Source organism: Phycodurus eques, chromosome 19, assembly GCF_024500275.1.
Source record: "Phycodurus eques isolate BA_2022a chromosome 19, UOR_Pequ_1.1, whole genome shotgun sequence".
In the NCBI taxonomy this organism is placed as follows: Eukaryota; Metazoa; Chordata; class Actinopteri; order Syngnathiformes; family Syngnathidae; genus Phycodurus; species Phycodurus eques.
In genome coordinates, this window is record NC_084543.1 from 18275301 (window position 1) to 18301827 (window position 26527).

The 26527-nt window shown below is 45.8% G+C and overlaps 3 protein-coding genes across 4 annotated transcripts; 1 reads left to right on the forward strand and 2 right to left on the reverse strand.

The window, feature by feature from the left end:
- Window positions 1–4577: 4577 nt before the first annotated feature.
- On the reverse strand, window positions 4578–14029 carry naglu (N-acetylglucosaminidase, alpha). Of its 2 annotated transcripts, XM_061706476.1 has the most exons (6): window positions 13427–14029; window positions 12101–12248; window positions 10763–10909; window positions 10417–10502; window positions 9844–10100; window positions 4578–7917 (listed from the first exon to the last, which is right to left on the reverse strand). In XM_061706476.1, exons 1-6 carry the CDS (start codon window positions 13849–13851, stop codon window positions 6701–6703), a joined length of 2280 nt encoding a protein of 759 aa, XP_061562460.1. In that variant the 5' UTR covers window positions 13852–14029; the 3' UTR covers window positions 4578–6700. The 2 variants fall into 2 exon arrangements, with proteins under 2 accessions (XP_061562460.1, XP_061562461.1); XM_061706477.1 differs by lacking the exon at window positions 10763–10909.
- tfam (transcription factor A, mitochondrial) lies at window positions 13864–20387 on the forward strand. Its single transcript, XM_061706483.1, has 7 exons — window positions 13864–15346; window positions 16674–16807; window positions 16914–16984; window positions 17835–17984; window positions 18326–18421; window positions 18555–18611; window positions 18819–20387. The coding sequence occupies exons 1-7, from the start codon at window positions 15171–15173 to the stop codon at window positions 19086–19088; spliced, it is 954 nt and encodes a 317-aa protein (XP_061562467.1). The 5' UTR covers window positions 13864–15170; the 3' UTR covers window positions 19089–20387.
- Window positions 20166–26298, reverse strand: zgc:171971 (uncharacterized protein LOC569690 homolog). The gene is given in 10 exon segments (XM_061706482.1): window positions 20166–21481; window positions 22574–22726; window positions 23541–23788; window positions 23871–23949; window positions 24889–25010; window positions 25083–25155; window positions 25157–25238; window positions 25346–25392; window positions 25588–25829; window positions 25920–26298. Coding segments are annotated over 9 exon segments (1110 nt in total). The 5' UTR covers window positions 25768–25829; window positions 25920–26298; the 3' UTR covers window positions 20166–21355.
- Window positions 26299–26527: the final 229 nt, after the last annotated feature.

Sequence of the window (26527 nt, forward strand, 5' to 3'; positions counted from 1 at the left end):
CGTAGAGTAGTTACCATGACGCCAGATGGGCCCCTTGCTGACTCGAAATGGTCGTGTAGCTATTTTAAGCTCATGTCGTGCTTTTTTTTCCCCCGACCTCGTCACCTTATGAATTGCAATGTGCGTTTCGGTTGGCCGTCAAACACCCTTCTTCAATTTGAGTCCTTGTCGTGGATTCGATATTCGCCACGGTGCACTCCCGCTTTATTGACGCAACATTGAGGACGGGCCCCACTGTAAGTTTGGTTGTCCGAAAGCGGTACAAAGCCCGGGCCTTATCTGGTAAGGTCGCGTTGACTTGCACGTCAACTTTTAAGATTGTACTCAAGAAAGAGCGCCGCGTAGTGAGAGAGGAATGGAGAAAGACAGCAACCGAATGGGCTTTTGCTTTACGTTTCTTGTTCTGGGCATTGTGTGGATGGTTAGAAAGGAGTCATTGAAACTGTCATGGCAACCGAAGTGAATGACTTTTTTTTTTGGTTTGTTTTTTTGGTCCTATTTGCCTCATATTTAGAGTTGTATACTACTATTTATAGAAATGTCTACGCAGACACTGCAAATATCCTACATACTGTACGTTGGGTGATAGTCATCACATGTAATGCAATGAGCGACGGGGGAATGACGTTAACCCAAAGCAACCTTGATCAAACCCATCTTGAGATTAAAGCTGTTCGGAACCAGTTGAGGTCGCGTGAAAACGGCCACGGAAACACAAAAACCTCCTCGTAACCAATTTCAATTGAGTTCCTTCGCACGTTTGAAGTGATTTGTAATTGAACTCAATGAAGTGCATTTTAATTAGATCCTAAATGCAAAAAGACTAGCGAAACCATTTTATTTTATTTTTTTTAGTCTTAATTGATGTTTACACGAGTTAACTATTATTTTCCTGTACCTGCTTTATGTGATGTCAATGATTTCGTTTTGTTTCTGTGTTCGGAACATTGTTTGTTCATTCCGGCAGCTTTATCAATCTCTTTGTTCATTTGGCTTGCAAGCTAACAAATGTCATATCATACGTATTTACACAGGGAATCATTAATAAATTATTTTGTTTCATGACAATAATGCAACTTGTAACTAGTGTGTAAAGTCTGATAATCAGACTGAGGTTCTTAAGCGGGCGCTTTTTCCAGTACTGTGAATTGTTTGTCCAGCGTTACTTAAAAAAAAAAAAAAAAAAAAACCACACGGTTACACCCAAATACAACTTTATAGAATTCACGCTAATAAGTTTGTGCTTTCAAAAAATATTACGCATTTTACAAATTTCCTGTGAATTCCCAACTTTGAAAATGACTGGAATTTGCAACCCTAATACTGTTGATGTATTAACTCGCTTTGTTGTCCTCAATTCATCAATGCACGTCAGCCTCCATCCTGATGATTAATCATATCGATTGAAAGTTCCATTTCAGAAAGGCTATCGAATTTTGGGCACAGACTCGGCCGCCTGATACCAAATACAAACCTGCTCATCGGACTTAATGGCCTGTAGTTTTATACTTAAGAGTGCTAAATGGCAGACTGACACGGGGAAAGTAAATAAATGAAAACATATTGACCGTACAGTAAATTGGGCCGAATTGTATATTGGCTCTTGTTTGTTAACATTTGACTTGTTTTCCTCATGGCCAGAATTAAGCGATATTTAATTTTGTTTGAAAATAATATTTTTGCATACTGGATTTTTCTGTCATGCGATCAACGGTCATGTTGTCAGATATACAGTATTAGTGCAGTGAAAAAGTATTTGTCCCCTTCCTGATTTCTTTTTTTTTTTTTTTTAAACACATTTATCAACCATAAATGGTTCAGATCATTAAAACCATTTGTATATGTCACAAAGGCAACCAAAGTAGATCTAAAGTGCACCTATGAAGTGAAAGAAATGTCCAAACATATCAGGCCCTCTTTGTGTGAAAGTAATCGCCTGGACTAAATAAGTTGTGCCGTCCTCGGCCGAAATCGAGCGTTTGCCGTAACCGGCGACGAGTCGTTTTTAGCCATTCCGAGGAGGACTCGCGAGTATGTTTCGGGTTGCCCCGCTGCCTAGCAGTTCTCGGCTTAAGGGCACGAACTGATGTAGGATTTTCTGGTACACGGCAGAATTCTTTGCTTTATTCGTCACAGCACGTCGTGCAGGTCCAGAAGGAGCAAAGCGGCCCCAGGCCGTCGGCATGATGTTCTTTTGATCAAATGTTGTTATTTTTATGCCAGATGTATGGGCCGCACACCTTTAAATAGTTGTCTTATCAGGCCACAGAATAATTCTCTGTACAGTGCTGTGAAAACGCATTGGCCTCCTTCTCAAATTCTTATATTTTTGCATTGCTTTCCCACTTTAAGATCATCAGACAAATATTACCCGAGTGAATTTAAAATGCTATTTTTAAATGTTGACTCCATTTATTAAGGGAAAAGAAACAATTCAAAGTGACTTGGCCCTCTGTGAAAACGATTTACCCCCCTTGTTAAATCATGAATTAATTGTGGCTAATCACAACTTTTGGTTGGTAAATGTCACTCATCACACCCACGCACGCCTGATTCCCACCAGACAAAATGACACAATCGAAACAAATTCAAGAAATAAAGTAATTGACATCTATCAGTCTGGAAAGGGTTACAAAGACATTTCCGAAGCTTTGCGATTCCAGCCAACCATAGGGAGAGCCATTAACCTCAAATGGAGAAATTCGAGAACAGCGGTGAACCTTCCCAGGAATAGCCGGCCTACAAAGACTACCCCAAGAGAACAGCAATGACTCGTCCAGGACGCCACAAAGGAACTCAGGACAACTTCTAAAGAATTGCGGGACTCCCTTGCCTCGTTTCAGGTCAGTGTTCATGACAAAAACATGGAAGGGACTCGGGGGGAAAAATGGCATCCGTGGCAGATTTCCACGACCAAAACCACTGCTGGCCAAAAAGAACAAAGGCTTGTCTTACTTTTGCAAAAACACATCCGAATGACTCCCAAGACGTTTGGGAGAGTATTTCTTTGACTAACGAAATGAAAGTTGAGCTTTTTGGAAGGTGTGCGTCTCGTTACATCTGGCGTAAATGTAGCGCAGCATTTCAGAAAAAGAACATCATACCAAACGCCAAACATGGCGGTGGAAGCGTGATGGTCTCGGGCTGCTTTTCTCCTTCAGGACCCGCACAACTTTGTGTGATTGATTGGAACCGAGGCTCTTCACCAGAAAATAATGAAGAATAATGTTCGGCCGTCGGTTTGTGACCTCAAGCCGAAGCGCACCAGCAAGTCAACTTCTGAATGGCTTAAAAAAACTAAATGAAGGTTTTGGAGTGGCCTAGTCAAAGTCCAGACTTGAATCCCATTGGAATGCAGTGGCACGACTTTAAAAAGGCTATTCATGCTTAAAAACCCTCCATTGCTTGCTTGAATTCTAACAATTCGGCAAGGAAGAGTGGGCTAAAATATCTCCGCCGCGATGTTGTTGCTGAGGACGACCCAACCCGTTCTTGGGCTTAGGCGGCCATTACTTTTTCACATGAGGCCGGGTCACTTCGAAGTTTTTTTTTTTCCTTAATAAATGAAATCCCCATTTAAAAATAGCATTTCAAGTTCTCTTGGGTTATAGTTATCTGATACTTGCATTTGTTTCAAGATCTTAGATGTGAAAGTAGGGAAACTGCAAAAAAAAAAAAAAAAAAAAAAAAAAAGACAGAATTTGAGAAGGGTGCCAATCCTTTTTCATGGCACTGCAAGTTTAAGGCATCATCAAGTTGCTTTTATCAGCAGTACTTTGCGCCTCGGAACTCTCTGATGGACGCCATTTTTACCCGGTGTCTTCCTCCTTCCTTATGGTTGAGTCATGAACACTCACCGTAACTGAGGCCAGTGAGGCCTGCAGTCGTTTGCATGTCCTCCTGGGTTATTTTGGGACCGCTCCGATGAGTCATTTCCAATTGTACTTTGGTACGTGAGTGAATGTGTTTGCGGGCATGTACCGAGTTAAAACAAAAAGGGAGTCCATTTTAAAAAAAAAAAAGGTAAAGATCCCAATCAGAATCCTTTGCAATCGTTTTGTTTACGATACACGCAAATCCATCTGCCGTGTTGTGATTCAAGTGTCTTCACGCGATGACCGCAACTTCGGGTCTCGCTGTGCAGTCCGGGGTCGCCGATTGCGAAACCTCACCCGAATTGCGTAAAAGCCGAACCGTTGTGACCGCCTGCGTGTGCGCAAACACGAACCGGGCGAAGGTCCGCGACTCTCGCGGCGCTCGAAGCTCAGTTATCTGCCGCCGCTGACGTTCCGACAAAGAATTTTGAACGTGCTCTCGTGTGCAAAACACATTTTCAGTTGAATAAATTGGATTTGATGCATTGTAAAATTGAGCAGTGGAGAGGAAGTGAAATGTTCCTTCGCAGCTGGAAAAGTGATTATTTTTTGCAATAAAATTACATTTAAATAGTTTGAAGTTTGATCACTTTTGGAATTGGGGTGGTGTATACTATATTTCTATGCGCACACGCGACAAAGAAGTGGCGGTTAAAAGCACCGTATTAGTCAAATAGTCTTAAGAATGACGACAAGCTTGAGTTCAAGAAATACCTCATTTTAATCCAAAAATATAGATTTATGAAATGGCGGCGTAGTACATCAATGATTGGCATAGAAGACGGTTGTTGTTCAGTCACGAATCCAAAAACCCTGTCCATTTGAAAAAACCAAATTCATCCAAAATATCATCGACAGTTTCCCCAAAAGTGTACACGTGAACTCTTCACATCTAATATCATTTCAAATTCAAAAACAGACGGACGGCGCTCTCAAAGGAAGGCCCGGTTGGAGTCAGCATCTTCATTGGTCCGTGTTGAAAATTCATTTTTCAACTTATGAATGATCGCTTTGCTCAAATCAGCAAAGGGACCGTTTTTAACAGATCTTTGTTTTAAATCTGAATTCCTTTTGGATCAATTGAAAGCGACTGGACAACTGCAAATATGTCCAAATATTTGGAAACTCATCCAGTGTATTACAAAAATGAAATAAAATCTATACCCGGTGGATTGAAGAGGTCTGATATCCTGGCAGACCCATTTTATTTTGCATTTTTCATTCCCTCACCCATTGAGAATCGGATCGATACGCAGTACAAGCAATGTCGTCGCAATCACTAAATTCTTATCAATTCCCGATCCTAGTGCCGCGACGCCAACCAATTCAAATGAACCCCACCAATTCTGCCAAGAGCAGTTGTCAAACATCCGGCTCGAATTACGCCAGAAGCTTGTTGATGATTTCCAAAAGTCTCTTGTAGCATTTTAATTTGCTCAATTACATTTAACCAAATCTGCTGGGGGAAAGTATTGGCCTCCTTCTCAAATTCTTCGATTTTTTATTCTTTTGTTTTCTATAGTTGACCCACTTTCATGTTGAAGATCATCAAACAAATGAAAATATCAGCCAAATATAACCCACGGTCGCTCTAATGGCCCCCTAAAGCTAATAACTGGATGGGCCATCCTCAGCAGCAACAACAACGGAAATGTTATAGCATATAGCATTTTATATAACCGGCAAGGAGTCTTTCACATCTCTGTGGAGATATTGTGGACCACATTTCCTTGCGGAATTGTACGGCTTTAGCAAATATTGAGGGTTTCTATGCATGAACTGCCTTTTTAAGGTCATGCACTGAAATGCAGTGGGATTAAAGTCTGGACTTTGACTAGGCCCCTCCAAAAGCTTCCTTTTGTTTTTGTTTTTTTAAGCCATTCAGAAGTTGACTTGCTGCTGTGCGCTTTCAGCTTGACGTCACAAACTGATGGCTGAACATTCTCCAGCAGAATTCACGGTTCCATCAATCACAGCAAGTTGTCCAGGTCCTGAAGGAGCAAAGCAGCCCAAGACCATCACACTACTACCCCCCCCCCCGTCTGACTGTTAGGATCTTTTTCTGAACCGTTGTGCTACATTTACACCAGACGTAACGAGACGCACACCTTCCCAAAAGCTCATCTTTCATCTCGTCAGTCCATATACGCAATACTTTCCGAAAAGTCGGGGGAATCTTTCAGAGGTTTGTTTTTTTTCTTGCCAAAGTAGGACGAGCCTTTATGTTCTTTTTGGTCAGCAGTGGTGCAACGATGCAAAAGCATACGAATTTGAGAAGGGGGCCCAATTTTGACCCCAGCTAGATCAAGAAAAACTAATTCGAAGCCCTTCAAAAGTATCGACGCGTAAACTTACAAACTGACAGCAACCGTATCTTTACTTTATACACACAATAATAGCAAATACAAATGTTTTGACTGTTAGCGAAAGGCGAGTATCGGTTCATGCGAGTATCGGCTTGGCGCGCTTCGAAGCACAGTGTGACCGAGTACTCGACACGCCGTAGTCCCATAAAGTGGCGGGGCAGCAGCTGGTTTTGCAAATGGAAACGCAGCAACACGGCGTGAGTGCAGCCATGTCAAGCATGAACCAACTGTGCAGTCTAGCGCCAAGCAGATTTTTCAGGCCGGTCGGCATCGTTTCCCTCGATGATGCAGGGGCGTGTGACAGGAAAACCTTTTTCTTACTGCATTTTGCGACATTTCAGGAAAGCGTTAACTGCACGGACAAAAACGGGATTTTCTCCATCAGAAAGTTTGGGATAGCGCTTAAGAATTCACATTCTTCTTGCTGCATACATTTATGGAAACTGTCGTCTCTGCTGTTCATGATAGTCTTTTCAAGGTTTTCAAGGCCTGCGGGTAATACTTTAGGAAGATCCTGCGGGTGATCTCGTACGTGTCACCTTGAGGCTTTGTGGGGTATTTCCGACCATTATAAATAAATCCCTTTTCCACCTGGAAAACTGCCTGGTTGAAAGCATCTTGCTTAAATGGCTGCCCGCTGTCCAGACACCACACCAGTGTTTGGACAAACAGGCCCCACCGTTGGGCGTAGTAGTCCTCCATGAGGCCTCCCCACTCTTTGCTGGCATAGTCTTGGATTTCACCACTCGGGCCCCAGAGAGTGAGCTGGTTCCTGGCGTTCATATCGTATAGCTTGGCCTCCTCCTCATCAATAGCTAAGGATTGAGCCCGCTCCAGCCATTTCCCCAACAGGAAATGGCGATCGCTACATAGCAAACGATCGAGTTCTGGCAAAAGGTCGTATATGAGGACCCCGGCTGAAATGAGCAGTTCTGGCAACTTTTGTTTATGAAAGGCATCCGTGATATCCAGGTAAAACGATGTTGTTAGAACTTGTAAAACCTCCCGAGTAACATCCACAAGATCGTACCGGAAGGTTTCCTCGGACATGAGAGAAGGAGACGCTTCAATAAGGAGTTTCCACGCTTTGAACAAGTTCGCCGGGTTGTACCAAAGGTCAGTGTTCATGCGAAGAGAAGGCCGGCGCACCAGCGGGCTGTGGTTATGGTTTCGATAATGTGGCACAGTGCAGTTGTAGACACTGGAAAACAGGAGTCTCCACGCGGTGATCAGACTGTCGCGCGTAGTGCCATAACGCCGTACGGCATACAGAGACGCCCACTTAACTAAGTTGACTGGCTCCTTGCGCCACGCCAATTCGCTCATTAACTCGTACATGACGGGATTCTGCTCGATGCCCTCGGGTGACATACCTACGCCGACCATGGTGGAGTTCGGGAAATGCGAGGCTTTGAAGGGCCCGGAGTTGATGCTTTCTACTGTGCCAAACAGACCGCTGTTGCCGCCAAAGTTTTGCAGCACGCACCAGATGAAAGGCTGTCCGTAGAAAGACTCGGTGTAGGAGAAGATCGCCTCGGTCTCCGCAAACAAGTCGAGCACGATCATCCGTCCGAGGGGCACGCCGTGTAGTAGGGCCTGAATCTGGGCAGGCTTCCAGAAACTTGCAGCACTAAAGAACAACCATCCCTGCATCAGCCAAATCGCCTGAGGATCAACTAGGGAGAGGAGGGAGGTGGGAGGGAAAAAAAAAAAAAAATAAAAAAAAAAATACAATTTTTCATGAGGAACAAGAAAGGGGACCATTCTAGAACATGGCTGAAGTATTTAACTCAGTAGGGAGTTTGAAGGGGGCGAAGTTTTGCAACACAATCGCTCATTTGTGGGTCCCCAATTATTGTACTTGAAAATAACAACAAATGAAATGGTGCTCAATCTTGCGCAATTGCTCTAGCCCAATTTACTTCAACCTACTAATAATTTCAAACATTTACAGAAGTGTTCGTGTTTTTTTTTTTTTTTAGTTTAAATACACGTTGGAGAAGTATTCCCCAGAAAGGTTTTGTTTAAGATTGCCCATTTGGGAAAGGACGTCATTAACAGAGGTCACTCGAAGCAGGCGCTTGTTCTTGGCCTTTGAGCCCGGACACCCACTTTCTGACTCAGCAGTAGCCTCGTGCTGCTTCCCCCAACACATTCTCAAGATGTTTAGTGGTGGTTCCCCAGCCGAGCAAGAAACTCTTTTGCTTCTGACCCAACGTCAGCGCATGGCAATTTAACCCCCAAATGAAATGCAGTAAGAAAAGTGATCGTGTATTTGGTGAAAAAGGGGCCAACTTGGGATGCCAGGGCTGGGGGAAGAGTCACATAAACCTAAGTTTCGATCCTTTAAAGCATCCTTGCGTCTCTTGAAATGTGATATAAAATCTAAGTTATGATTATTAAGTTAGCTTTAGCCCACTAAAGTGACCATAGCACACCTGTAACTGAGTCCCACATCGAAATGTTCCATCCATTTTTGTCTTCACCTTTGTGTTTCGTGGCTTTGACTGTGTTGCTATTCATATCATTTCATGGTGTGTTCCTTGAAAACAATAGCAGCACAATTATTGCTGCAGCAAGAGGCACATACCGTAATTTCTCGCGTATAATGCGCATTCCCCCCCAAATAATGTCAAAAGTCAATGGTGCGCATTATACATTAGGTATAGGGGGAAATGGGGAAAAAACGTCCCCATTTTATAAATGTATGCCGCCATCGAGAGGTTTAATTTGAATCCCGTTCAAATAAAATACAAAAATGTGTTTCGCCTGGTCCATGTTTTCTTTCTTACAAATTCTGCCTGGGTAATCAAACATATGATCACAACTGTGTTTTCTCATTTACTACATAAAGGTAGGGCTGGGAATTTCAAAATAAGAGCAAGTAAATAAAAACAAAGTATTCTGTGTTCAAATAAAGCGGTTAACTTCAGCATAATTCTTTGAAAGAAAATGCAAAATACAGCTAAGACTTCTTTTTGATAATTTGGGTAGAAGCAAAATCGTGCATTGTAAAAATGCATTGTAAATAGGTAGAAGGGTTTTCCAGAATTTGGAGGTCAACTTTGGGGGTGCGTACTATACATGGGTGTGCATTATACACGAAAAGTTACGGCACATTGTTAAATGATTTCCCTAAATATATGACTCTTTTCTTCATATCTGTCAGGCTCAGCCCATCTTTCACCTTCGCTACTGTCTCACTGTACGAACACTGTTTGGCGAAAGATTCGTTGTATGCTACTATTTCAATATGTAACTTTGATGGCTCGTGCGTGCGGCAAAGAGTGAATTTCAAGTTTGAATGCAAGTGCTTTGTTTGAGCTCATTTGAAATTCTAACAACACTCCTGTTATCAACGTTGCGTTTTACCTTCAGTTGAAATGAGTTCTTTGGAAATGCTAACATTTAGCCACCTAGCATTGTGACACAAGGGCGGGGGGAACGCAACACAACCATGCCGTCCTGCCCCGTTCAATAATATCTGATGCTTTCAAGAGTTGCCTCAGTAGACTGGATCAAATGAATCCTATGCAGCCCAGAACGGGAAGAGGAAGACCCAATACGTGTCGTTCCGTTTTGATTGACATGTAAAAACTCACCAGCAGTCATTGAGGCAAAGACGGAACGACTGACAGCTGACAGGTAAGCGGGGTCTGAGGAAGGTGGAACCATCTCGTTGAAGGTGTCCGTGTTGTAGATGTGATTCGTTCCAAATTGCTTGATCACCTGGGAAAGGTAGAGGGAACCGATCCGGAGGAAAAGCGGGTCCCTAGGGTCCAAGATATAGGAGCACGAGTAACTGCAGTTGAAGTGAGCCCATGGCCCCAATCTTGTTACGTTTGCCTCTGGATGCAACCTGAAATGCAAAATCGCTTTCATGAAAAGCACCGTTTGGTGTGCCAACGTCCAAGTTATAAAATGTGCAATTGAGTTGTACAGATTTTACATGACAACTTTTAAAAGGGATTTATCTTGGTCTCGTTCTTTCATATCATACAAACGGGTGTAAATGGGAATGAATGATATGCTGTGCAAAAAAAACTCTTTAAGGGATTTTGTATCCAAATAGACCACGACATAATCTGTGTATGACCAGCAAGAAGCATTGCATAATTAGAAAATGTGATGAATGTTTGCGAGGGCAGAAAAAGGTAAAAAGATCGATCCTCTACCTGAGGATTCCCCTGGGGATGTTCCCGGAGAAGGCCGGCAGCACCGGAATCATGCCGAATGATCTCATTCGCTCCAAAATGTTAAACTGCGGGGGGGGGAAAGGAAGTGTCAAGACAAGGCGCCCAGCAGAATTTGAAACGACGCTAAATAGCTGGATGTAAAAGGTTGCATGGGAACATTTTGACCGTGTCTATCGATCCGAGCAAATCACATCTTCCAAACGTCTCACGGTCAGCACGTTTGAATGCTGTGCTGAGCACTACTTGTCATCTTTTGTCTTGATTTTTCCAATGAAGTTTTTGGAGGGGAAAAAAAAAGGTATGATAAGCATAAAGGTCACAGTACTTGGAGGGTCAGCTGGTTCACGTGCCAGGACTGCGGCAGAGGTCCGCCAAACTCGAACAGGTTACCCATGCGGTTCCAGGCGAGAAAGGCCGGACCGGCGAAGAATTCTTCGATTTCGGATTGGTTTAAACCAAGAGCGCGGTAAACCTAAGCGGGACATCGGGAATGTGTGCTGTCAGCAAAATCAGTGCAAAAACATACTGCTTCACTTTGCATCCAATCAAATATGGCTGACAAACACCAAGCATTCAAATGTGTCAAAGCAGAAGCTGCGCAAACTTATGTGGGGAATTTCTATTGGGCCGATTTCTCGCAGGCTCAAAGAAAGAGCTGCGGTAAATCTTGGTTCTTGTGCTCCTCTGATGAACGCCGTGCTGCATTTTAAGACACTTTCAAACTGAAAGCAAAGCCCTGATTTAAGAAGTCACGTTACTGTTGACACAAACACGTTGTGTGATCATTGCAACAAATGGTACTGATTAATAAGACGAAGGTCTACCCGTTTGGCGCACACTTCTGAAATAGCAAATTTGCAGAAATGACATTTAATCCAACGTTAGTGTTGATAATTAAGGATGGTCATCTACGTGAAGACCCTGATTATGTTAATGATGTCTCATCATCATTTTCAACCATGACTTAACCAGGTAGGAAACATACATTTCAATATGCAACACTTTTTTTGGGGGGGGGGGGGAATAAATCTCTTCAAATGATCACTTCCATAATATTCTTAAGAAAACATAATGTCCAATCACCGGTGAGCTATTTTTAGAACAGGCCTGCTGGCGACTCACGCGGTCGTCGGGGGTGACCAGCAAGGGGGGCCCGGCCGTATCGGTGAGCAAATTATTTTCCAAACTCAAACCTTAGCTAACATGTCCAGCGCATGCCGGGCACAAGCCGAGGAAGACGGCGCGTGAGGGCGGCTTACGAGTCCCGGATAGTTCTAGAAGCCGGCTCGTGAGGTGGAGGGTCTCCGACTTTTGAGAGCCGCTTTCTCTTCCGACAGGGGACTTCGACGCACGTGTCGTGAAAAATAAGTTTAACTCTCTGTTAGCCCAGGAAGTTGCGCAACTTGCACTGCCAATTATTTTGTAAGAAGAGTCACTATTCACCCATTTGTCCAGTGACTAATGGAATATTTATAGAATATTTACAAAAAATGTGTGGGGCTGTTTTTCCCTTGAACATCTCAAAGTTGTTTTTATCATCCCTCCAACCTCGTCCAACCAATTTTGCAGGGATTTGACTCGACGCCCTGATTTCTGACACAGAAACTTGAAGATCAAGACCCGAGACTTTTTTTTTTGTTTGTTTTTTTTTTTTTGCTCTTACCTCTTGCCAAAGGGCCTCTTGGCCAGTGAAAGCCAACGGAAGATTGATTCCGTTAAGCGCCATCCAGTCGATCTCTCTCTCCCACCTCGGCCAGTCCCACCACACGGAGGAATAGCTGGCGGTGCAGACATTCTGGTAGTAGCGGAACCTGACACACACGCACACAAGCTGATGCGTAGATGGTGCTGCGCTGGAATTCACGGCGAGTCACTTTCTTTGTCTGCTATCGAATCACGTGTGTCAAGTGACGACGGCAACATTTGAGATGTTATTTTCGTAACTGAAGTCGAAATGTCAAAGGGAAAGCAGATATACCGTGTGGGCAGTTCCCAACAACAGTTTTAAAAACGGAAAGTCCCCCGACTGTGCTCGATATGAGACAAACCTGAAACCTGAACCTGAAAACCAAGGCACGTACTGACAAGGGATCGTTTGCACACCGCGCTAACAACCGGCTTCCCGAGAACCAACCGTGACTGTTAACGGCCAAGTTCGACACCCCTGCCTTAGGCTATTAAGACAGTCGCGGGGAAAACTAACAGTGCCACGCTTTGCCATGGCTTGGCATGGCATGCCGTGGCTTTTCAGTCTGCCAACACGACATAACTGCGGTGAGCTGATGCGGGTCTAATTCACAACAGTTAATTGAGAGAAAGGGTCCTCGAATGGACCTAGCCTCGCCGCTGCAAGTTTTCAGTAAACAACGAAACACAATGTGTTACGATGCTCGATTTGTCATGCGCCCGTGGTTTCATGCGCTCCCTGCTCAAATATTCCCATTACGGCGTTCCCTCGCCACTTCGCGGCTTTCCAAAATACGTATTCATCCGAAACAAATGGAATGAAAACGTACGGCCATATCGGCAGCCACATTGCGGAAAGAGAGAGGGAAGGTTTCCCTGCATGCCAAAATAAGAGACGAGTCGACTCGGAGACATCAGGAAAGAAAATAGATCCAATGTTTTCCAAAATTAAAGCGGCGTGTTCGCGAATGTCTCACTTCGACGAACTACAAAGATAATCTGCTTTCATTGAGGACTACGGAAGTCCGAGAATATTGGATTTGATTCGTTTGATAATCGTTCAGTCGTCGATGAATCGATTGATCGTCGCACCTGTAAAAAAAAAAAAAAAAAAACAATCTAATAGTTGGGCAATTCTGCGGCACGCAAGGCAAGTTGATGGAAGTCGCTAAGTTACAGGTCGGAGCAAAGGCTGGTTGCGAATGCTTAGCGGAAGCCGCGTGACGAGCGAGCCCACGTCGAAACCCAAAGCGAGCGGTGATGTCGACAAGGCGGCGTTTCGCGTCGCCGAACACGCACCGACCTGTGCTGGGTGTTGATGCGGAGGACGCCGGAGAGTCGGGGGAGAGGGCGGGGTAGGGCCACTTGATCGCCGGACCAGGAAACGTGGCAGTTGCAGAAATATTTCAAGTAGTTGTAAATCCCAGAGGCCACGGACACGCCGGTGTTGCCCGTGGCGACGATCTTGTTGTTCTTGGTCGACCTGAGCTCGCACACGTCCAGGCTGTCGTCGGAGAGGCTCCCGTCGACGACGACGACGAACTCCGCCGATCTGGTGCCGAGCAGGCGCCTCAGCAGCTCCGCCACCGCTGCGCCCTGCGTCTTGTCGTCGGCTCGCGACTTCAGGTGCTCCAACGTGGGGAAGCGGCGTGAGGCGGCGGCGGCGGCGGCGACGCAAAGGGAGAGCGCGGCGACGAAAAGCACGCAGCGCTCGCACCTGCGCGACATCTTGCAGGCTTGGAAAACTGCACGGTTGCTCCATTCGGACCCGGCGCGGTCCTGGGCGAACGCCAGCCAATCACAGCAGGCCGTGCTTTTGCTTTTACAACTAGCAGCCAATCAAAAGAAGCAAACTTTGGGCGCGCGCGTGTGAGTCACGTGACGCGTCCAAAGACGTGGCCTGCTTTCGTCACGTCCAATTCGGGAATGGCCGACACTGCCACGAGCTGAGCTCGAGTCGAGTGGCGGCATCGCCTCGAATGTTTGCGAACACTTCCTTTTGGCACCTCGCTCATCAGCTCTTGGTTTACAACTTAGGCTCGACGTAACCCTCGAACCAAGCCAAACATGGCGGCGCGCTATTGTTTAGCGCTCAGCGCACGATAATTAGCATTTCCGCATTATATTTTCAGTCGACACAATGAAGAAGAAATGAAAATGAACCCAGTGGTCTTTAAAGTGTTCTATTTGATTCCTAATGACTGTCGTCTTATCTTTTCGTGTTGCTTATGTTTATGTGGTTATTGTTAGCAATGCTGCCCTCTGGTGACCAACATTTGCTGTAGAAATTTGACGTATTTAAATCATTGAAATGTCCCCTTTTAAGCAATAAGAGAAAAAGGCTGTGCATTTAAAAAAAAGAATGATAACAATTAGCATCTTCAAAAAACATCAGGAAACTTAATTTCGGAGAACTTAACAGTAAAGAGATTCTGGCATTAAAAGTTTGAAAAATATTCAATTGGATTTTTTCTTTTTATGAGAACCAATTATAACCTTTGATGATAACAACGGCCAGTGATTCAATGACTCGTATCAGTAAATTCATATCGTATCAGCATATTATTTAATTTATTAAATTCAATGTAATTTATCCATCCATCCATTTTCCATACCACGTATCTTAATTTGAATTAAATGATCATATTATTTTAATGGGATTTTAAAAATGACCCATCAATAGAGATTGAACAAATGAGCTTGACCTGGGGACAATTATAGTCAGCAGGCTTCTTTTTTCTTCTTTGTTGATATTTGGGGGGGAATTATTTATATGGGATTTATTGATCCCAAATTCATTTATTTATGAAATAGTTGGTCCTTTAGTATATTGTGAAGAATGACACAGTACATTTATTGAAGACTTGTGTATTTTATGAAATAATTGGTTAATTTTGAAGCGCGGTACGTTCGCCTGATGAGGATTCAGTTGAAGTGTTGTTTTGTTTTGGTTTCTTTCCCCCGTTCGCTTTACGTTTCACCCTCCAGTCCAGTTGGCGGCGGTAGAGGCTGGAAACGACGTGATTGCTGTTACTCGTTCCCCCACAATGCACCGGGGCGAGCGAAGGCGCCTTTTGCCGCGTGATATTGTTCGGTCAAACGAGTGTTTTTTTGTTTGGTCGTCATTTTCCGTGCAAATACCGCCGGCAATGGCTCCGTTCGGCTTGGCGACGTTTGTGGCGAAGTCCTTCGGCGTGTTCACTTGCTCGAACACTCTGGCAAGGTAGCTAACTTGGATTCCGCTGACTTTGTACGCTGGTCGCTGCTAGCCGAAGCAGTGGCAATGCTACCATGGGCGACAAAGCCACTTTGGACGGTCACCGTTCAATGTCTGTGAAAACTGCGGGGGAAAAAAACCTCGTTTTCCTCATAAGCGTTTGGGTTTATGGTTATTGTCTTGTAAGTTTGTTTGCAAGTAAGCAACTAATTGCACTGAATGAGCACGACAGAATACAGTGTGCCTTTTACAGCAATACTGTAATGGCAAGTTTTGATGAACACTGTCATAATTGTATTGTTCTGGTCCTTTGCAATTGACTTGAAGTTTGACCGTTTTCCATTTCAATTGATCAAATGCACCAAAATATTTGCGCGGTGTAAACTACAACCGCAACGATCGCTCATTTTCACGAGTGCATATAGCATCATCGATCTTCATCATAAATACTAAAATCATCCGAGCGTTTGGTTTTCTGTGCAGTTGACTAGATTGCAATGTGAAAATTGGCAGAGTTCGATCAATTCACCGATCCACCGTGCCGCCTCAACATCTCATCATTGATCAGATTATTCTGTGATGATTTTTGATCATCAGAATTTCAGCTTCTCAGCAGTAAATGGTAATAATTATATTATATAATTAATAATTCTTCCAAAATATAAGAAATATTAATATTCAATACGTTGAAATATTCTGTATGCATATATTTTGTCAACATAGCACATGGTCGCGTGTTCAAAGTGCCCAGTAATTGTACAGAGGTGTACACAATGCGTGTACCTTTACAACATTCCCCTGTGATAATGTTTGTGATGCATGCCTGTCAAAATAAAGGAGCGTCTCACCCGTTACGCACTTTAAATATTCCAGGTGCAGGTTCCTCAGTTTACGACTCTGTTCCGCTTTTATGGTGGCGACGTAACCCCGATTTGGGCGCAAGTTGGAACGCACCGTTGGCGTATCGCTAACCTTTGCATAATTACAGTCAATATTTATGTGCACAACGTAAATATAAAAATCAAGTGAAAAACAGTCGGGCGCGGGGGGTACCTTCCTGCGCCGCTGCGCAAACTAGTTAATTGAGTTAACAGTTGGTAACCTTGAAATGTCGTACAGTACGTCGGTACCGTTGTAAATCGAGGACAACTCCGACAGGCCTGCTGCTTGTCGCAGACGAGCAGACTCATTTCTCTCGCTTCGAGACTCGATTAATCAGCGCGATTGCTGGAATTTCCACCGATCTGCGAATCGACCGATGGACGAATGTGCCTATCCCTAATGTCGACATGTACTGTACCGGTACACTCGTGTTTCTGTCTTGGTCTACCAGAGTCGTCCGTGCTGCACACAGGACCCCGGTGAGATGCCTGTCCACCCAAGCCGGTGGTCCTCCAAAGAGGCCTCTTAATGGTTACATGAGATATGTTTTGCAGCAGAAGCCGGTGGTCGGGCGACAGAACCCAGGTAAAGTGCAACGCGGGGGGGGGGGGGCGGTGTCGTGGAGCGCTGCCGCTCGGATAGAGATGATACCGTTCGAAGGCTTCAATTCCATTATTGTTGTCTCCTTCAGAATTAAAATTGATGGATGTCATCAGGAGGATTGCCCACGAGTGGAGAATGATGAGCCCAGAGAAGAAGCGGGTATTTCAACTTAACCAGGAACAGTGGAATCCGAAAGGTTGAAAAAACCAAATCCTTTTGAGGTTGGCTTGTTACAATTTGGTGACAATTAGAAACGAGGAAAACGAGGCTGTGTTGGCCATCTGTCATCCACGGCTCCCACGCCGCTCGCAACTTCGCTTTGAACGCCCCGTTGACACCGATGTGCAGCGGTTCGTCAAGCCTGCCGGAATGACGGCAAGCTCCGAGTTCCTCCACTCGCGAACCGTGGATTCGTTGGTCTTGAATTCTCTCGCGGCTGCTCGATTCCCACGTTCCTCCGCGTAACTGGTTTAAACTGCGCTTCGTAAGCGTGTCTCTTCGTAGGTGCCGTTTTAAGGGGGTCCTTAGCCAAACCGATGCACATGCCGGAACTATATACCTACTGGGGGGGGCGCGTCTTTAGCCTCCTCTGTCAAACTCACCCTTCCCCCTTTCCGTCCGCATGCTGTCCTCAGTCACGGCCGCCTTCCTCTATGTAAGCAGCGTGTCGGCGAGAAACGCTCCCAGTCAGTCAAGCGGAGCGCTCGTCCAAGTCAAAGTAAGACACGCCGCATTGTAAGGCTGCAAAATGAGCAAACGATGTATGATTATTGCTGAAATTTGATCAGACCGATATCGCTCAAAACTGCAATATCGGCATCGGATCGAAAGTGAAAACGTCGGATCGGGACATCCTTATTCAGATGTCGTTTTTCTGAAGATTTAGCTCGAATTCCACACTGTGTGACCTCGGTGACTTTCAGCTTTGAAGGTTCCACTGTATGCATCTTGCCAAAGTTTTGAACAGAAATATAAAGTGTGAATAACCTGGTGGATATCTTCCATGAAGCCTTTTGAAGAGGAATTTACCCAGGAGAAGGAAGAGTTTAAGATAGCTCTCCAGCACTACCGGGCCCAGTTGACGCCAGCACAGATCGAGCAGCAAACGCTCGAGAAGAGGCAGACGATGGCCAAGAAGGCGGCCATCCGCAAGAAGAGGGTAAGAGGATGAACGGCACGGCGGACCAGATTCAAAGTCATTTGAAGTCCAAACTGCATTTTGGCACGTATCGCCGCTTTTGGAATTGGCGGACAGAATAGGGAGCGCAGAATCAACTTCTTGCCGAGTTTAAACATGCGAATGTGTCGTCAGCGTCCAGCTAAAACAAAAAGCTACGTTTAGAAATTTTGCGGGGTTCGGTGAGCTGTGGTCCAGCATGCTGCGAGTTAGAATGATTGAAGACCTGATGAGCGAGTCGTGCTGACGCACACTCAACCTGGTGTTACACGTGTTACTGGTTGAATGGTTGAACCCTAACTATTTTTTTGAATGGGATCTAGGAAGCAAACACCATGGGGAAGCCAAAACGTCCTCGCACGCCTTTCAACATCTTTATGTCGGAACACTTTGAGGAAGCCAAAGGAGAAAACATACCGGTTAGTACAAGAAGGGTGCCATCCATTTGGCCTGCTTTTAATGTGCTCAATCACGGGCGTCAAACTCATTTGTGCCACGTTCTAGTTCGAGTTTCCTGCCTAACTGCCTAACATTGCATGTATTGTGTGCTAGGCAAAGATGAAGTCACTGACGCATGACTGGAGGAATCTTTTCAGCAATCAGAAGCAGGTAGGCCTCAACCACTTCAAATATTCCTTGATTGATGTCAAAGTAGGGACTCTGCAGTTTAAAGCTTTACGAAACAGAAGGAGATACATGCGCTAAGCAGTAAGAAAACCAAAAGAGCCAATAAAGAACCAATAAAACCCTTATTTTTGTTTGCCCATTGGTGCGCACAAAAAAAATGAGTCACCTGTCAAGTGTTCAACATTGCAGGTTTACACACAGCTGGCCGAGGACGACAAAATCCGCTACAAGAACGAGATGGAGTCGTGGGAGGACCACATGGTAGAAATTGGACGAGAAGACCTGATCAGAGGCAAGGCTGTGTCCAACCGCAAAAAGAAGGCTGCAGAGGCCGAAAAGGCCAAGAAAAAAAAGAAAGCGGCACCAAAGAGGCCCGTCACAAAAGCCAAGTCGAGAACTGTTAAGAAGATGACAAAAAGCAGCAACGCAAAAGCTGAGAAAAAGATGACAAAGACTTAATCTTAGTTTCTTTAGTGGACTTTCTCGTTCCGAATGTTATCGACTACTACTAGACCGATTTTCACCGATTCCTCAGGTCCGTGCTGTCTTTGTTTCTCACTTGGAGCGGCACAGAGGTTGCTTCAACACCTCACCAGAAATGAAAGCTTACATCTTGTCGGTTTACTCATTAGTCAGGTTTCGATACGTAAACCGGGGCAAAGCGACGAAAAAGGCGCTCATATTAGTTCCCGACCGCAGTCTTTTATTCCGCGCAGGAACAGAAAAGTGAAACTCACCCTTTGCAGCTAGAACAGCTGTGAAAGTCGCACGTGCCAATGGGGCGCCGGCAAACTCTGCCCACTCATTTGGGAATGTCTTCTCACACTGAGCATTTACAAGTCAATGAATCAATTAACCGAATAATTGTACAGTAAGGCGGTCCTTTGGTGGATATAGTGTAATATTAGTCTGAAGGAAACCTGGGCTTGTGCCATCGAGCTGAATAGATGTTGGTATTTCATTCAGGAAAAAAAGGCTTGGCTGTTTTGGATTTTCTTGAAGTCGGTCGAGTTCCCGAAGATCTAAATCCAAAGCAGCTCTGCTATCGTCTCTGGATGGCCAAAACACGTTTGTATTGTACGTGTATGTAATAATTGGCGATAACAGCACCATTTCATGTGATCTCATGCAATAAAGCTCAAACATTGTCTTCACAATGACGATAATGTTCTGTATTCATTTCACGGTGTTTATTGCCGTGGTTGCCATCGTCTTGTAATCTCTGCATGAGCAAATTTTGTGTGACCGTTGCATTGGAAAAGTCATAGATTTATTATTTTTTTTTTTTTTAAAGATGGAAGTAAGGGATTGGATCAAAATGGATTGATTTTACAACGCATTTTAGGTTTTGGAATGTACTGCCCGCGGCATGCGGTTTAGGGTGCGGCTAGCTTGGTACCACACTGGGAACAATTGCAACTTGACTGAATTTGTTCTACATTGCTATTAACTCATCTTATGTAATATAAGCATGTACAAATGCACCGATGACTGTGAAGTGTTTGCAATTTCAAAATGTCCCTGAAGCACCCCCCCCCATAAAACACAAATACCTTATGCTTGTTTTATTGATCCGAGAAGTCGTGATGAAAATGTCATTTCACACTTAGTACACTGAAACGTTCCTTATTTTATTCGAGTCTTTGGGAATGTCATGTCACATCCATGAAGAACATACTCTTTCAGCACGCAGTTTACTTTCCAGAATATTACCCGAGTCTTCTTTGTGTTGTGCATTTGAATAAACATTTACATCCACCTCATGTAGTCATTTTGTAATGTCACTAAGAACTAACATAGAAACCCACAATGCATTCGGAAAGAGGATGAAAATCACTAAAAAGCCCTTCCTATTTTTACGCCAAGTACTCAACTCTGCAAGTACCTCCGTCACGACCAACAGAATGCATTATGTAAATGTATCGTACTTGAAGGTTTAATACAACTGAACCTGACGTTTTTCTACTGTACTGTAGTTTGAAAAGTTCAAGCCACTGTACATTGGAACATTTACTGTAATCCAGTGATTCTTTTGCATGCCGCTAGAGGGAGCCAACGTACCACAGTTCAAGAATCCCTGCTCGAGGGAAATGACTTAACAGAATTTACAAAGTGCCCATAAGAAGGCAATCATGTCATTTGTATTTGATGTTGTGGAACGTCACTGTCTGGGGAAACCGTCTATGTCCAGATTTGGTTCCTTTCACATTTTTTCCACAAATATGTACCGTTGGTCAGTCCCCACATTTTTGTTGTTGTTTTTTTTAAAAGAATTATTGACGAATCGTAAGTGTTGAAAACGCCGAAAATGGATGGTTTTGGAGGTGTGAGGATTGTGCCCAACAGCAGCGAGAAGCCAGACCTTTCTGGTTGCTCCATGAAGCAGAGTCAACAAGCAGTTTTCGCTTCATACTTTTCCAGATAAGAAACATTTTATATTCCCAGAAAGAGTTGGTTTATTGTACAACGATTTGCATATCACTAAACAAATGTGCATTATACTGTACATAGATCATATTCAAAAGCTAGGGTACTGAAATACAAAACCAGACATCTGAAAAACCGACTAGAAATGCAGATATTATTGGGGATCTGCCCTAAAAAGGAGTTCACTATTGAAGGTAGCGCACCGAGATGCCTAAACGATGAAGGAAAAACTCTGAAAACAGAACGCGTCATCGTGTCTGTGAGCGCTGCTGCTGACGAGGAGACGATCACGATCCTTATTACTGTTCTGTCGATTGTTCCAATAAAGTTTGGAAATTTGGAGATAAAACCAGTTTATGTTGGATGTTTCCTAACACCGCCATGTCTCCAGTCTTACCGTCGGACAGATTGACAGACACCAATTGCTGAAAACGACACACACACAAAAAAAGGATGATTTTATACAGATGTGCATGCATAAGGTCCGTTGGTAACTGAATGCTTCTCTGACAGTGTCAATCGCAAGTGAACATCTTTGTCAAGGCATTTAGAGATCAGTCTTCAGTACCTGGAGGAGGTTTTTCTCCCCTAACACAGACAGAGCTTGAAAACTTCATGCAGTAAGGCCAGAGCCTGGGCCTGTCACAATAACCATTTTTTGAAGACGATACATTTCCCCCCCCCTCCCCAAAAAACGATCACCATAAAAGCCATTGTTGCTTTTCCAATACCTCTGAAATCATGAAAAATAAGGAGGCCGCGGTTGGTCTGTTGAAGACAATCAAATACATGCTGCCGTTCGCCGCACTCAACTGCTGGCCGAATAACGTGTGCCGCTGAGGTTCTGCTTCGTAAAAAGTTCACTTCCCTGTGTTTGTGTTCGTCGGGGACTCACACACACACACGCGCACACAACAACTCGGAGAGGCGCTGACGTTTTGAACGTCGTCGTCGCCGCTCGTTAGCGCGGGGGCTGGCTAGCTCGCTAGCGCACTCAACATAACGAACAGTTGACTTTGTCACAAGTTAACAGTTAACTTTTGTCTCTGTCGAGCGAATGTACGCGCTCGCACATAGAGCGAGACTGTCGAGTATTGGACGGAGCCGACAAAGGCAAGAGTGTAGCGGTCCGCCGGCGTTCCACGAGCCGGCTAGCGGCTAGTGACACAGCCGTCCAACTCGCCGCAACCATGGCAATTTATCGAGTCCGGAAAAAAACCATCATGTCCATTTTGTTTATCGAACGATAAGTCCATACAGTAATGACCGCGACAGGCCTACCAGAGCCAAGATTCGTACCAAGAAACTTGAGACCTGTGCGGCAGGCAGATGCGCTAACCACTTTTTCTACCGTACCGCTCTACACAGTACACACAGTAAAGGAAGCTAATTTCCAATGTGGTCAGATGCTATTCACGCTAAAGGCAATCGAAGTTCCGAATACTGCCTGAACATCTATCCATGGCGTGGTATATTAACTAACTAGTAGATTTGTTAAAAGGTGATACACAAACTACCTGAAGGAATGACAAAGCAGCTCCGTCGGTGATGTCCATGACAATATTGCCCAGCTTCATCTGCATCTTTCCCGACTTTCTTATTTGGATCTTACCCAGAAATCCCTCTGGGAATTCTGACAGGACAGGGGAGCACTTCACCGACGGGGACTCCTGGGAAGACGCAAGGACAGACACGGTGTTGCACGGATGAGGCGGCAAACGTGGTAATATCAGAAAAATCAGTGGCAGTGAAAACTTGGGCTTCAAAACCGGAGGCTAAAACTGTGAAGGGTGCTCAAATCCAGACTGTACCACGTTTCGGAACCCTGCCTGTGAGTCATCTACTGCAGTGGTACGCGACCCCCAAAGGGTGAATCTCGACGCGGCTAACCCTAAATCGTCCCTCCCACCACAAGAATGAAGTGAGACCACCAAGAGGACCTTTTTGTCAAATAAAGCTTGCCTTCATTTAATAAACATCCACAGAACAACGAAAGGTTCCAACCAGGTTTAAAGTTTCCCGTTCACATTCACGCCCAAGGGCAATTTAGAGTCCTCGTTTTGGGGATGCGGGAGGAAAGCGGCGTTGAAAATAAACGATGAAACAAAAATATATCGGGATCTCGAAAACAAGGTGCTGGGATGGGATTTCGAGAACCAAGTCACGATTCCGAGAATACTGCACACTGAAAGGGGTCGGCGCTCGCTCATCCGAAACAACTCGGACTCGGGACGGAACTCGGAGGGTCACGATTCGAGTCCCGTCGCATTAAGTTGTCGGAGAGAAGTCGACACGCTGACGACCGTCAAGCTGCCCTTGAGCAAGGCATCGGACCCCCCTTTATGTTGCGAGCGTGACGCCACGGCTCTCCGTTTCCGCCGTCCGGACTACTTGAGTGTCACGGACCCCGGTTTCTGAGGCTAGCTGTTTGTGCTATGTGCACGTATAGCGAATAAATCGCAGAAATACCCACCGTTGACTCACCTGCGCTTTCCCAAACAGCTGCTTCTTGTCCGTGGCAACGTTCTCGAATCTGGCCTCAGGATTGAGCTCATCTTTTGGAGCTCTCACAGGCATACAGTCAGGCAACTGCATGAAGAAGAGTTCCTCCTCGCTAGACAGGCAGAGACCCCGCAGTATCTCCACCAAAGATGGCCGCTCTCCGCTACGGCCCGTCCTAACCCGAGGTCCGGCGGATGATGATCCGAGAAGAGGGGGCTTCTCCTGACCCGCTTTCAAACAATGAGAGACTTCAGCAGAGTCAAATAACGTGACAGGCATCAAGGTGTTCGCACGAGAGGGGGTTTTTCTTACGTGTTGTTCTTGTCTGACACAAAGGTAACTGGATGGGTTTCAACTTGGCATCGTTCTTCAAATCAGGATCGCATATGAACTGGAGAAGCACACAAGACAGTGATCGAAAACCTTCCTCTTAAATTCAACTTGACACCGTCGGACTTAGAAAGTCTCCGACGCCCCAGGCTGAAAACGGCCGGTTCCTTCTGATCCGAGCTTCTTCAAACATCCCTACAGCAGAACCTGTTGTCTCTATGCTGTTCGACTCATCATGCAAGAGTCCCTCCGCCACAAAATCAAGAACGGGTGCTGTCCGCCCGTTTCTCCTGACCGTCCTCGAGAAGCTTCCACACCTTCATCGGGGGTCCGGCCGTGTTCGATCATACCGATTGGACTCGATTGAGTCTGCAAACTCCTCCGCGTCCCGGCCGCCGGCTCTCCCGGCTCTCTCCTTCCCTCGGGTCGGCGCCACCGATCGGCGCGAACGAGAACGAGCGGACATCCCGACAGCTCCTTCCCTCTTGCCGTCCGCCTTCTCAAACAGCTAACCTACAATTCCATTGCGACGCGCTGCCATTTTGTTGTTGTTGGACTTGAGTTCGTTGTCCCCTTTCTGCGGGGCCAAGTCGTGCGTGACTCGTGCACTCGCTGTCGTCGTCTCGCCACGCTGCGCCGTTTGCATATCTGTCGTTGTTGACCAATACCGGCCACTCACGCCAGAGGAGTGCATGCATCCACTTGTTAGCATTTGCGTGTCGATTGCAGAGCGAACACACTTTGTTTTTTTTTTTTGCTCGTCGCCTCATTGAACGACTTCACCCGCCAGTATGCATTTTTTTTTTTTTTTTTTTTTTGTACATTTCGGAGGTCTGCCACGTAAACGGCCGAGCGGAAAAATCCAAATACAAAAGGGCCGTAAAGCAGCGACGGAGGTTCCTGTTGGCGAGGACATCAAACTAATCTGAGCGTCTGTTCTCATCCAAAGATTTCGATGGTTTGAGATCCTTTGTCATGTGTTGACTGCAACTCAACTCACATCATCTCGCCGTAGTTTTCTGAGGAGCTCATCTTCACCATCGGAGTCTTTCCGCTCTTTTTTTACAGGACCACGTTTAGGCGGCGCGGTGGCGTCGCACGCTCTTGGAGCAGCCGCCCGGCCTGCAAGATTCAAGACGATTGGCTCGCTCAGACTCGCGCGTCGAAGGCAAACGAGAGCTAAGGGACGTGAACCTGTTTTCCGCAGAGCGTCAGCAGGACCCTGCTCGAAGATCGAGTGAGACTGAATGGTCCGCGGCTTTCCCTTTCCTCCCGCCTCTGCTCTCTCGCCTTCTGTCATCCCTCTGTTTCCGCTCTCTTCTCGGCGTCGCTTGAATCTCTCCCTCGGACCTGCAATCGGACGGATTTGAAGCGGGTAAATGTGAATGTTTGCATCGGACAAAAAGAACGTACGATTACACCGGACTCCGGGAGGAGCTTTGATGACGACCGCTCACTCGTCCTTGCTTTTCCTCACAGCGTTGACATTCGGCTCAAAGGTTTTCTTGGGGACGCAGAAAAAACAAAAGTGTGAAACCAAACACTCGCGCGTCGGCTTCGTTTGGGCTCGAGTCGCGCTTCGCTACCGTGCCGTGGCGACTTGGTGCAAAGGAACTATGTGGAAGTGCGATGAGGAGTTAAATGCGGACGTTCCCCATTCCCCCGGTTATGCAGGCGACCTCCTATTGAGCCAAGATACCTTTGCTTTCTTCAGGGCGCCCCCTAGTGTCAGATCTCGAGTTCGGAGAGACGTCAGTCTTCTCGCGGCGACCGAGGAGGGGGCGGGGCCAGGGGCGGAGCCGTGCAGTCCTCCGCCCGAACTCGCCCCACTGCTCGTGCCAGAGGAACAGGGGACCTCCTCTGCATCCTTCCTTTGCATCCTTCAAGACGGCCGGATCCCTTTATGCGTACAAGGACATCTCCTTCCCTCGTTTCTTCCAACTCCGCCATGAAACCAAACGTAAATGCAGTGAACATGCCTGCTCGTCCTCAACTCCCAACGGTTCCCCTTTCCCTTGTTTGCAGCCTCACCGCGAAAAGCCTCTGGCCCGGAATCGGTTCGGTGCGAGACAGTGACGCACGGCAACGCGTCGGCCGTCGACCGTCGACCGTCGAGGCCCCGACAAACTAGCGCACGCTACCACTTCCGGTCGAAGACCTTTTTCATTCGGACACAATGAAAATCGGCCTGGCGCCGCTGGTCGTCGGCATTTCTTCTCGGTCCTTCCCCGCAGAGGTGGCCGCGTGTGCTCGCAAAGCTTAGAGCCAGGGAAGGTCCAATATTGAAGTGACGCAGCTCGCCTTTTTAGCTCGTGTCCCCAACGCCGTCGTCCTGTTGTTGTACTCCAACGACAATACTGGAAAGGCAGCCACCAGGGGGCAGCGTTTCGTTCAAACGGCTTTCCGGTTACGTACAAACTCATTGTGTTCCTGTCGATGTATTGTTTACGAATTATGACGAGCATATTGAACAGGTGTGCACAATATGTTTGTATGCAAATAGATGTACAAATAAGAAGTCAAGCCAACCTTCACTTGATTTTCATGATACTCTGCGTTACGGTCACGCGCCGTCAACACGGTGCGAGGGCCAGTTTCGAAATAAAAGCGAAAATAAATGGAATGATACTTGGGGGGAA

What these genes read in the sequence shown, in the direction of transcription:
- naglu (XM_061706476.1), bottom strand. Translation starts at nt 13,851, where the DNA reads ATGTCGCGCAGGTGCGAGCGCTGCGTGCTTTTCGTCGCCGCGCTCTCC. An exon ending in AAGAGGCCCTTTGGCAAGAG is followed by an intron (nt 10,910 to 12,100) that starts GTAAGAGCAAAA and finishes TGTCCCGCTTAG; the next exon opens with GTTTACCGCGCTCTTGGTTT. An exon ending in ATCCCCAGGGGAATCCTCAG is followed by an intron (nt 10,101 to 10,416) that starts GTAGAGGATCGA and finishes TTTGCATTTCAG; the next exon opens with GTTGCATCCAGAGGCAAACG.
- tfam (XM_061706483.1), top strand. Translation starts at nt 15,171, where the DNA reads ATGCACCGGGGCGAGCGAAGGCGCCTTTTGCCGCGTGATATTGTTCGG. An exon ending in GGTCGGGCGACAGAACCCAG is followed by an intron (nt 16,808 to 16,913) that starts GTAAAGTGCAAC and finishes TGTCTCCTTCAG; the next exon opens with AATTAAAATTGATGGATGTC. An exon ending in CGGCCATCCGCAAGAAGAGG is followed by an intron (nt 17,985 to 18,325) that starts GTAAGAGGATGA and finishes AATGGGATCTAG; the next exon opens with GAAGCAAACACCATGGGGAA.